General features: G+C 47.3%; 1 protein-coding gene across 3 annotated transcripts in view; it reads right to left on the bottom strand.

Annotated features, from left to right (window-relative positions):
• Positions 1-6,032: 6,032 nt before the first annotated feature.
• EPS8 (epidermal growth factor receptor pathway substrate 8) overlaps positions 6,033-12,279 on the bottom strand; it is a 176,593-nt gene continuing 170,346 nt past the window's right edge. For all 3 annotated transcript variants that reach the window (XM_054988159.1, XM_054988162.1, XM_054988160.1), the window contains exons 19-21: positions 11,394-11,574; positions 10,390-10,519; positions 6,033-7,489 (exon numbers count right to left, since the gene is read on the bottom strand). In XM_054988159.1, coding sequence (XP_054844134.1) covers positions 7,376-7,489; positions 10,390-10,519; positions 11,394-11,574 — 425 coding nt within the window. In that variant the 3' untranslated portion in view covers positions 6,033-7,375. The remainder of the gene's footprint in view (positions 7,490-10,389; positions 10,520-11,393; positions 11,575-12,279) is intronic.

Here is a 12,279-nt window from a genome sequence, read left to right as displayed (position 1 = left end):
TTGTAACGTGCAGGTTTTGCTTAAAGGTTGTGGAAAGTGCAATATTCGAGGTTGAATTTGAATTAAGTCGAGTTTTCTCCATGCCCGTCTGGCTTCTGGCAAGGGCTGCAGAGAGCCAGGGTTCAGGCATAGCAATGGGTACCTCATTCGCAGGCAACGTGGCTCGAGAGGACCTCATGGGAAGAAGTTATTGGGGCACGGACTTCGCTGACTGTACATCGGAAGGAGAACTGATCATTAGGGATCATCAAAGAGACTCTTCCTTCTCCTCCCAAGCCAAAGTGGCTCAAAGCTAGAAGAGAAAGTAGGGTTGTTTCAACCTGCACCAACTTTCGGAGGTTGACTGGTGGCAGATCTTCATTGCGTGTTGAGGGACTCAGGAAGCCAGAAGAGAAATGTCCATTGTGCCTGTTCAACCAGCCTGTGCCAGATAAAAAAATTCCTGTGCAGCTGGATTTTGAGTGGAACTATAAAGGCAACACGGGCCAGCGGGTGGCCACTTTGGAGATGAACCTGCTCCAAGCTCCGCTGCTGTATCATTACGTTGTCCAAACCAGTCTTTGAAGCCTCTATGCCTCTCCTCTGCCCGCAGTTGCTTAGTCGTATTCCTGTTTGTATTTAACCTGTATCACGAGATGCTTGGTGATATTGGAGGGAAGGAGATGAGGTGCAACTTGAGGGCGTTGATGGGCTGCGAATGGTAGGAGCCAGGATGGAGGCTCCCTTTTGCAAGGTAAGGGGCATTCCAAGGACCCCCATGCATCAGGCTTCAGTGCTGTGCAAGAAGTCATTGCCTGCTGAAAAGTTAGCATTCACTAACTCCGCATCTACTTTACTTTGGTACCAATTTCACACACCACAGGTTGAAACACAGAGGGTGTCAGAGCGGACATTAACGGCACTTAATTTGTGAATACTTTAAAGTTGATGGGCAATAGATACAGGGCAGACAAAAGGAAATACTTCTTTACCTGAGTGATTAAAATGTGATTCGCGCTCGGGGATGTACTGATAGCCACAAGCTTAGACAGCTTTAAAAGGAGATTCGACAGAGTTGTGGAGGACAGGTCCTATCAGCAGCTGCTAAAGGGAACCTTCATATTCAGAGACAGTCAACCTCTGAAAACCACTGGTCAGATCTAGCAGGGCTCTTACGTTCTCATGAATTGGCAAGAAGAGGGAAAGACACAGAAACACAAGAAGGGCAGTGAAGAAATTCGAGCCTTTTTAGGCTGGAGAGGTACAGCCAAGTGGGGGTGTTGCTGGATCATCTTAGCCATTATCCAGGTCTGGTTGAGACCAGCAGCGAATACAAAAAAATAAATATTAGGGGGCATGGAGCATGGTTGAGAGGGAGGGCTGGCTCTGAATTCCCACTGGGTAGCCTTGGACAAGTCATCTAGTCTCATCCCATTTGACTGGCTTAGCAACTCTGCAAGATAAGCGAAGCTCACTTTGGAGACAGGGCAAGATGAAAAAAGGAACAGGATGTCCACAGAAGATAGTTACTCAAGTTTGTCACAGAAGCTCCTGAGCTAAATTCCCAGAAAAGCAGGGCTTGAGATGGCACCTAGAGGGGAAAATGTTCCCCCGCTGAACAGCTCTAAAGCCAATGCAGCTACAAGCTAGTGATCAAAATGTGAAATGGTGCCACGGTCATCTTAAGGGCCGGTGCTTGTGGTACACTGGCATTTTGGGAACATGATGTAACCCCTCTCGTCAACCGTGCCCTCTCCTGGTGCTTCATGCAGCTACTGTATCTTTCAAAAAGGCCCTTTCCTTGAGGTTCAGGTGTGCTGCACCTGCCCCGCCCCTCCAGGTATGCATTCGCCAGTAATAGCTAAACTGGGATTGAAGCTGTTTTGGCATATTCTGCATAAAGAGGTGGGGGTGGTTCGAGAACAGCAGGCCTCATATTTAAAAGTAGCCCAGAACATTTTGCCACCGTGTATGTGCCAAAGTCCATATTTACAATGCTGGTGGCTCTCTTCCTCTTATTTTTCACTTTGCTGGAAAGTTATTTTTTCATGACTTCTTGGTATTAAAGTTAGGGGCTGCCTAAAGTGAAATAAATACACTAGAACTCTCCAGTCTAAACTATCTAGCACTACCCTGGTCCTAGCTGAATTCAAAACCCAAACTGAACAAAGTGAGTTGTTTTCAGTTTTCTAAACACTAAAAAGGGTGGGCATTTCTTTCAAACCCAGTCCTGAAATGTGGACTCTGCTGCCTTTCTAACTACGGCAGCCAGGCTGAGCTTAGAAACTGGTGGGTGGGTTGAGGGCTGGGACATTGGCTGTGTCCATAGAGTTTCCAGCGATTCCTAGTACCCTACATCACTTCCGGTTTCCCCTGGAAGTGATGTAGTAACATAACCGATGACACTGTAGCAGTGGCAGGCAACAAAGACTACCAGCCCTACTGACGACATTGGAGTTGCAATTGAGTCTGACTCCTCCTTGTAACCCAATGTTGATTTCTTGCGCTACATCTTTTCCAGCTGCAGACCCACATGAGAGCCCCCATCCACGAGACTTTGAATGCTGCTGTGGCTGTAACCCAGGTCATTTCCCCAGAACACTACTTACACCCAGGTCCCCGACATCTGGGGTGGAGACCTTCAGAGAGCTCTCCCGGCAGCTGCTGCCACTAAAGATCAGGGAGATGGTGGAAGGGCTGTGACCATTTGTGCATGCAGTGGCATGGGGCGTAGCGCATGCCAAGCATGCTTCAAACTGAAACGCTTTTTGTAGAGTTCTGCACAATGATGCAAGCCTCTTCCTCAGACCAAGGCATACACCTCTTCTGTTCCTCACTTTTATGTCAAACTTTTGCTTGCAAAACAATAGAAGGGGGTCAAGGTGTCAGAGTCTAATTTGAGACCTAAGAATCTTTAGTTGCTGGTATGCATTAAAAGTTTAGTTTCAAAACTGGAATCCATCTTTGAACTGTAGACATAGAGACACTTTTACCTTTCATGGGGTAAGAGACCAGTGCTTAATTTTTCACATAGTTAGAAGGATTTGTGTCCTCTGTACATGCTCAAAGGCTTGATGTCACATGTTGAATGGCTGAACCTTGACATCGAAAACTGGTTTTAGGTTGAATCTCGGCAAGGGCAGGTTCAGGTTCAACTGGTTTATTCAAGACACCAGACTGGTACATTAAAACCAAATATCTCTTTTGTGCTAAAGACCAAACTTGTAGATCATCAGCGTAAACTGGCTTTGGTTGCTAAACCGGCTCATCATACCAGTTGGCCATGGAAACATTGGTGCATTGCTTTGCAATCTACCAAGGGGCGGGACGTGGGGGACAACAATTGTGTTGATTTCATTCGGTTGGAACTGTTCTGAGTTTTGCAGCATTGTGTATAAGAGTATATCTGTGTTAGGCTTAGCTTATTTGAGGTTGTAGAGTATAGAATCTGAGCTTGGAGTTAGAGCTGTATGAACATGAACGGCACAAATAACACGGATCAAAGCAAAATGCTTTCTGGGTGTTTTCTTTCTTTCCTTCTTGGTCCAAGTAATTCATAAAAACCTGCCGAAGGCCAAAACAGGGGTCTGCCTACAATAGCCACCTCCCAGTATTCTCTCTCTTAGTGACAGAATATTAGACAGAATAATGGGAACCAGCCTGCCAGGGGAGGGGTGGGGAGAAAAGAGGGAGATTTGTGAAAAACACGGGGCAGAGTAAAATTAGGGTGGGGTCAGGCAGGTACTACAGTTAGGCCAAGTGGGAGGCGGGAATGTAAGGGGAGGGAGATGGGAGGGAGCTGAAACACTCTTGACAATCTGCTCCCTACACCTGTAAAATTTCACAGACTCTTAGCTGTGTTTTAACAACTAAGTTGTGAGGCTCTCAGTACAGCAAAGATACGTGCAATTGTAAGGACCAGCACGTTCTGAAAATAAGACGCTTAGACACTCTCTCCATCCTAGCCTTTCTGTAAGAAAAAACCTGGGCTCAAGAGGAGGCGGCAAAAAGAAATTCGATGCAAACCAACTGGCTCATCAAATGCTTTATGAACTGGATCAGGCTTTTAAAAAACTGCCGGCTTCTGCATATGTGCTTTTGCAGAGTCAAGGAGCAAGGTGGCAACAGCAGGAAAAATCCACCTCAAAGGGTGTGGGGAAATTAAAAGGATGCTTGGGAAAGGAATAGGCACCTCTTCTATGGGAGCCTTCTGCAGGTACCGGAGTGTTTATAATTACGTAGACACGATGCAACAAGTTCAAAGATTACCCGCCCCGCCCCCCCCCCCGGGGCACGCCGTCTCACACATATACAAAGCCCTGGGAAGCTCTTTACAAACATGAGCTGAAAAGGTCATCTGCAACTGGTTGGTGCTGGGACCCCAGCCCCAAGTCCCGTGTTATGACTTGGACCCAGCCCTGATCCCAATGAATGGTTATGGGCTCTTAAGCCAAATTATGCTCTGCAAGCAACCTTCCCTCCAGAATCCACAATCCATCTGTTCTCACTCCCAATGAGGAATCTCCTGTGAAAAACCCATCTTGCTGCCAACAAAGCTCTAGTTAATGATTACTCCAGGCCTTCATGAACTACTTATTTCCTTGGCACTGGGAAACCCACCACAATAGAATTTAACGATTCCTTTCCAGAGCCAATTCAAACAAGCACATCGCGCAAAGGGTAAGTCAGTGGCAGACCACATGCTTTGTATGCAGCAAGTCCCGAGCCTCAATCCCTGGTATCTCCAACTGAAAGTACAGAGAGCGGGGGAAGAACTCTCTCTCTCTACCCAAGGTTCCGGACAGTACCACAGTTTATCGGGCTACAGGGATCAGCAGTCAACATAAGGCAGCTTCATAATCCATACATGGCACAGTCCTCCTTGGAATGCAGGTGGATGATTACATTGAAATAGTTCTCCATCTCAAAAACTCTTAAGAAATTCTAGCAGATCAGACCAAAGGTCCATGTTGTCCACTACCGTTTCCCATAGAAGAGCAACATTCAGGTCCAGTAGCACCTTAAAGACCAACTAGATTTCCAGGGCATGACCTTCTGAGAGTCAGAGCGCCCTTCGTCAGATATGAGGATTATCTGACACAGGGAGCTCTGACTCGAAAGTTCATACCCTGGAAATCTAGTTGGTCTTTAAGGTGCTACTGGACCTGATTCCTGCTTTTCTACTACAGACCAACACAGCTACACACCTGAAACCTGTTTCCCATAGTGGCCAACTAGATGCTTCTGGAACGCCCACTAACAAAGGAAGAGGACCTCCCTCCCTTTTGTGACACACAGCTATGCGCCCTTTCTTTTAAGACTCACAGGTACGCTGCCTCTGAACACCGAGGTTCCACTTACCCATTGTGCCTATAACCTCCATTAATTTTTCAAACCTCCTTTCAGCCCCGCTGAAGCTAGTCCATCTTCAGCTGGTGAGTCCTACAAATTAATTGTGTGCTGCACTGTAGATGGAGGAGGAGGAGGAGGAGGCTAGGCTAGAATCCTTCTGCAAAATATGCTAGAGTGCGGTAGATGAACGGTGGGAAGCACGAGGGGGGCTGTGGAAGGGAGGGGATGCAGCCCAGTGGTAACGCATCTGCTCAGCATGCAGAAGAGCACAGGTTCAATCCCCAACGTCCCCAGTTAAAGAAGGATCAAGTAGAAGGTGACATGAGAAGACCACTACCCGAGACCCTGGAGAGCTGCTGCCCCTCAGAGAACTGGTTATGCACCTGGATAGAGCAATGGTTGATTCGTAAGGCAAGTGCCCGTGTTCATGAGCAGAAATAATTCTGCAGGGAGGACAAGGTCCAATCATTCTAACTGCAGATCCCTTGGCTGCCTGCAGCCTTTTTGATTCAAAATCTAGGGCTTGGGGGGGGGGGCGAGTGCCTCTGTGCCTGTCCCTTGGCTCAGATCCTGGTGTTGGGAAGGCAACCGTTCCCACCTGACCTCCGGAGCAGAGGCATCATGCCGAGAGAGAAGGAAGCCCCCTCTTTATCTTTTGCTTTGCCACTCTTCATAGGGACAGATAACACAACCATTTCACATACATCAAATAGTGTTTATTGCAGCTGAATCATGTGAAAAAGGCACCATGAAAATTAATAAAACTAGATGATTAATTTCTTCTAGATGACACGAGGGGTTTTTGATGCCTTTATTTACAAGTGACAGAAGAGAACTTTTTTGTAAGTCACTGAGGTTCCCTCCCCACCCCCCGCCTCCAAAAAAACTCCATTTACTGGAATATATATTTATATATATATTTATATTTATACACCTGGATTGGCCATATTGTAGAAGACTTAAGTTGGAAACGAACACTTCATTCTCTTTAGCCATTTTTTAAACACGTATGATCACCTTTCCTATTTAATTCTTGCAAAAAAATGGGGGTTTTGCTTTTCTTTCGACTTGTGCAGCTCAAGCAAAAGAATTTGCAACCCTCTTTTTTTTTTTTAAAAAATAAAATAATACTGTGAACAACCACTCTGGTACCAATGGCCCAGTTCAACTGCGCCTGCCTTTTAAAACCCAACCCTTGTGCTATTTCCCCGGTGCCTTTATTATTGAGCCCTTAGGCCTATTGGGACAGCAATAAAAATTGAAATCCAGAATAAATTATTTTGCTATCTACATTGCCGTTAAGAAATCATCTCGGGAAGGTGTCAAAAGAGTACAGAACTGTGCTTGTAAGACTGGCGCTGCTGCTGCTATTGAAATGTTTTAACTTTCAGCTGTTGGCATTTGGAACTTTTTAAATAAATCGAAACATCTCAGTGTTGGAAAGGGCAGGAAAGAGGCCAGCGCCGCAGGCCAGAGGGACAGAAGGAACGTAAGGTAAAGCCCTGCCAAAGCAAAGCCTTTTGATTCTCATCGATTTCCAGGGGAGAAAGTTAAACATGTGCTTAAATGCACTGAAAATCGATTGGATTTAACTGTGTCTAGATCAGACCTTCACACTGGACTTTAGACTTCAATGCATTTTCGCTGCTGGCTCAGCTTTTTGTGAAAGGCAGCAATTTTATTTTGCTTGCCCACTTGGAAAAAAAAAAAAAAAAGGAACGGCGGGTGGGGGAAAGCATGAAATGACCAGTGCCACCAAACCAGCCTTGTAGGTGCTGGTTAAGGATGCCCAAATGGAGAACTTTTCTTTACACAGACGTGGAAGGGGAGGGGGAGCAGCGGTGTGTGCCCCCCTCCCTCCCTCCCTCCCCAACGGCATGCTTCCTGTATGGCATCAACTTGCATCTACAAAAATAGGAAATGAGACATCTCCCTTTTCATGGCTTCCTAAAACAAAGCAGGATGGAACAGTGCCAAGGACAACAGGAGCTCGCTCTCGTTTTCTTTTCGAACAGCAAGGACAAAAAAAAGTTAGAAAAGACATTTAGTGACTACTGCTCTCGTCGAAAGACTCCACGCCGGAGTCCGTGGCTGCCGCGCTCAGTTTCTCCTGCCGCCTTCTCATAATTTCTTGCAGCTCTGAACTTCCACTGGTAGCCTGGGAAATCAGAGAGAGAGGGTGATATTTTTATACTGATAGATGGAGCTGAGAGAAGGTTTAAGTGATTTCTCATAAAATACATAATACAGCATTGGAAAACCTCAGTACAGTCGTCTGCAGAGCAGCTTCAATACTTCAAGCAATGGGTTTAGGTGGGAGTAACTTTGCACGGGATCGCTCTGTGAATGAACGATTAAGCCAGCATCGAGGAGCTGAGAGTGCCACAAGGATTCGAGTTCAATAACAAAGGGCCGAGCTACCTCGAACAACAGGTGCACAACATGCAGCGCGCCCCACCTCGCATGTTTCTGTCAGCCCCTTCCTCCAAGGGGCTCAAGGTTCTCCCTTATTTACTACATGGATACTACATACTAGATAGATTTAATCCTTGCAATCACCCCTGTGAAGTTGGTTGGGCTGGCATAAGGTGACTGGCCCGAAGTTGCCAAGCAACTGCTAGGGGGACAATTTTGATCTAACCACTACTCCATACTCTCTCACCACTTCAGCCTGAAGGCTGGCCAGTGGCCATTGCAAATCCATGCAGAAAATTAAACATTATTTTCAAATGTTACATCTGTGAGTTCCAGGAGGCTGGCAAGCACAGGTATCATGAATGCATTCTTCCTATATCTGCTATCTGTCAGGCTTTCCACGGGGCGCCGCAGTGGCAGCAGCAGTGGAGCCTGGACTTTGGCTGCCCAGCATCGTCCTGGGTGTGGCTGCACCGGATGTTGGCGTGCTAGCCAGTGGGCCCTGGATGCTGCTAGGGAATATGCAGGGTCCTGCTTTGTGGAAGGAGGGGAGGTATACCTCACCCATGCACCCTCTCAAGCCACCAGCAAGCCCTCTCAACCTAGCATCTCTCCAGTGTACCTCCTCCTCCCTCCCTTCCCCTCCATCAATCTTCTTCCTCGCATCTTCACACTCTCTCGCTCCTCCACTCCATCACTCGCTCCTCCGCTACACAACGCACCCTGACCACTCTCCTGAGCCAGCTTTTATAGGGCATTCCATCCTCGCCCCTTCTCCCAGGTTCCTGCCCTCGCCTGAAGCTGCCCAGCTGTGTCTGCCCCCAGGTGTTCCTTCCTTCCCATTACTCCCGCCCGGCCGCCCTCGCCTCTCTGGCAGGGTGGGGATGAAAGCGAACACCTCCCAGCTGGGGCTTCCCCCAGGTGTGTCTCCTTTCCCTTTTCCCTTCTCTCCCCATCCTCCCTGCAAGACTGGGCTGGCCGGGCCCCTCCAAGCAAGGTGTCGTGGCGTCCTCTGCCTTTGCTCGCAAGGACCGGTGCTCATTTCCCAGAGTTTCGCCCCCTCCCTTTGTGAGCTGGGGATGCTGCTTTCCCCTCGTGCTCGGTCCGGCGCTTCCTGTATCTCCAGTGCTTCTGCAGAGCTCTGGCCAGGACTGTGAGTCTCTTGCCCTTTTAGGTGTGTTTGGGTGTTTTGTCCCTGTCTGGCTTCCCCCTCCTCTCCCCCTGTCGCTGCCTCTGCCTTCCCGTTCCTGGGGCTTCCTGTGCCTGCTGCCGGCATTCCTTCAGGGGGCTGTGATCAGTCCAGGGTGTTTGGGTTACCCAACCCCGGACACTATCATCATGCCTGCTGCTCAGCTTTTAGAAAAATTACCATGCAACAATTAAAAGGTGCTCTAGATTGTACATGTGGAGACAGCCATGCAAAAGTGAGCTGCCCAGTGCTAGAAAATGGTGATTACAGTATTTCTGCAAGGGCAAAGCTGTTAATGTTTGAACACACATAGAGCATAGGAAGTGCTTCACCATGCTCCCCAGCGCAGTCTTGCCCCTAGCTAACCCCGTGGAGAGCCATGGAGTAATTCTCCACAGGATTACATTGTCAAGCCATTCTAGGGACCCCTCCCTTTGACCCCCTCCCTTTGTGGGCTGGGGATGCCGCTTTCCCCTTGTGCTCGGTCCAGCGCTTCCCGTATCTCCAGCCCTTCTGCAGAGCTGTGGCCAGGACTGTGAGTCTCTTGCCCTTTTAGGTGGAAAAATAGAACCACCCTTGCTACAATCGGAAGCAAACACTGATGGGGGCGTGGCTCTGTGGCTAAGCACTTGTTCTGCACGTAGAAGGTCCAGGTTCAACCCCCAATATTTTCAGCTGAAAAGAATGGCAGGATTCAGGGGTGGGAAAGGGAGACACGTGAGACCCTGGACAAAGCCACTGCCAGTTGGAAGAGATCACGCTGGGCTAGATCATGCATTAGTCTGACTATGTTCCTTCCTAATACATTTCCTGAAGAAATGTTGACTTGAATACATGAGCCTGTATTTCCACATGTTCCTTTAATTGCTAGGTTGTCACAATCAATCAAATTTACTCCATTTATACTCCAGAATTATCCTCAGTGGAGACCCATCCTTCTCTTCTGTTTTATTCTCAGAAACACCCTGTGAGGTAGGTTAGGCCAAGAGTGTTTGATTGGCTACAGGCGTCTAAGCAAGCTTCTATAGCAGAGTGGGGATTCGAACCTGGGTCTCCCAGATCCTAATCCAACACTGACCACTACTCTGCTCTGGCTCTCATTTATAGCAGTTAATTGTCAAGCCGACAAAGCTGCTGGACAAAGTCATTCTGTTCTACTGGAAGCCTTTATTCCTCATAAGAATGAGTTACTGCTGCTTAGTAGAGACAGAAATGCACTGTGCATGTGCTCAGAACTTCACATATTCTAGGGCTTCATGTGTTCCTGAATGCTGAAAACAGATTTTGGTTTCCACCACTCTGTTCGCATTTGCGCTGCACCATGGTCTATCATCTGGCAAACTTCAGAGATCTATTCAGACTCACCAGGCACCTCCCTGACACAGCAGCCAGTCATTTTCGACAAAAGAGTCTACAGAACACGTGTAGCAAAGAAAAACTCCCTTGGGACATACCTCCAGCGCTGCTTTCTGAACAGTGACTTGGCTGTAGACCCGAGCCCCTTCCGGACACACAGTTTTGAGTTCCTCCTTGTTGAGGGAGAAGAGCTGAGCACCCGTCAGAACACCAAGGCTGTTGACGGTCCTGAAACACGAACAGCAAGTTTTAAGACATGGCTTAGATGAAATAAAATACGTTGCCCGGTAAAGTAAGCAATGTCTCTCCTCTGCATCACCCCAAAACATGAAAGTTTTTAATGCTAGATTTATGCACTTTTAGGTGAAATGTGGTGTACAATACATGTGTCTAGAGACAGAATAAAAAACAGTTCACATAATGCCCTTTTATTGGATAAACTGTACTGAAGCTGATAGGGTAGAAAGGATCCAAGTTGTGTTCTTGTTCATTCATTTTTATTAAAAAACAAACTCTATGTAAGTCAAAAGCTTGTTTGGCAACCAGTAATTACTGGACCACTGGAGCATTTCTTCCCCTGTCCCAATAAAATTTGATTTATTTCATTCGTAATCCCTCTTTTCTCCCCAATGGGGGACCCAAAGCAGCTTGCAAAATTCTCCCCTTCTCCGTTTCATCCTTATAACGACCCTGTGAGGTAGGTTAGGTTGAAAGTATGCAACTGCCCCAAGGTCACCCAACAATTTCCTATGGGCCGAGTGGGGAGTTGAACCTGGACGTCAATGGCTGCCAACTTCAGGCTGGGAAAGACCTGGAGATTTGGGGGGGGGGGGGAAGGGGAGAAGGCCTGAGAAGGGAGTGGTTTGGGGAGGAGCAGGAGCTCAGCAGGTTTTAATGCCATAGAGGTGATCCTCCAAAGCAGCCACTTGCTCCAGAGGAACTGATCTCTATAGCTTGGAGATCCCTTGTAATTCCAGAAGATCTCCCAGCCCCACCTGGAGGACAGCAACCCTAGTGGGCTTGCAGGCAGACACATCGCGTTGACTGGCTGACCTCCAACCTGTCTTCTGCCTAAATGAAAGCTCTGCTCCTCCAGACTTACACTGGGTTGAAGCCTTTGGCCTGTAGCCACATTTTTACATCTTCAGGAGTGGAGTCGTAGTTGATATTGACCACTGGGGCATTAGATCGTGGCACATGGAACTTCTTTTGGGCAGCACTCCGGCCAATGGTGAGCCGGTGAATGAGCTCATCTTGGACTTCCTCCATTTGAGATTTCCTTCCTAGAAAGAGAGAGAGGAGAGAGAGAAGGGAATGGACTGCTAAGAACAACATTGCTTTAAGAAGTTATTTGAAGAGGCAATTTTCCTTTTGTGGAACAGTATAATAATTTCTGAGGTTTTTAGGTAAGAATACTGTCAAAAGGATTTTTTTTTAAAAAAAGCCTCAGTAGAATTCCTGCCAACTTCCTCACCCCTAATATAATTAGATTAACATTTTGAGACACAAGTGCATTCTTCCGTAGCCCGACAGCCAGAGTTCAGCATTTTAAAGCCCCTCTGAATTTCAGTGGAAAAATTAAGCATGTGCTTAATATCCATTGAAGTCAGTGGGGCTTAGCTTAGCTTTGGTGGGGTCCTGCTTGCAGCGACTAGCATCTCTGCAAACCTCCAGTGTAATCCTAAACAAGAGAGTAAGTCTCAATCTACTGAAGCCAGTGGGCTAAGGAGGGTGTAACTGTCAGTAATCTAAGCTTGCAAAACCCATCCCCGTATTAGGCTTTTAGAACTAGTCACTCCAACACTAGAAATTCAGATCAACAGCATAGCTCTTACCATTTTTAATTTTATTTATGTCATTTATAGTCCGCCTTTCTCACTGAGACCCAGGGAGGATTACATACTGTGCGATTAGTACAATCAATATCAAGGACATTTCCATAAACAATTATCATCGGATTTTACAAAGACGCAGCATTAGCAAGGATC

This window comes from Eublepharis macularius, chromosome 9 (genome assembly GCF_028583425.1).
Source record: "Eublepharis macularius isolate TG4126 chromosome 9, MPM_Emac_v1.0, whole genome shotgun sequence".
Classification (NCBI taxonomy): Eukaryota; Metazoa; Chordata; class Lepidosauria; order Squamata; family Eublepharidae; genus Eublepharis; species Eublepharis macularius.
This window is presented reverse-complemented; position numbering and strand designations above follow the sequence as displayed.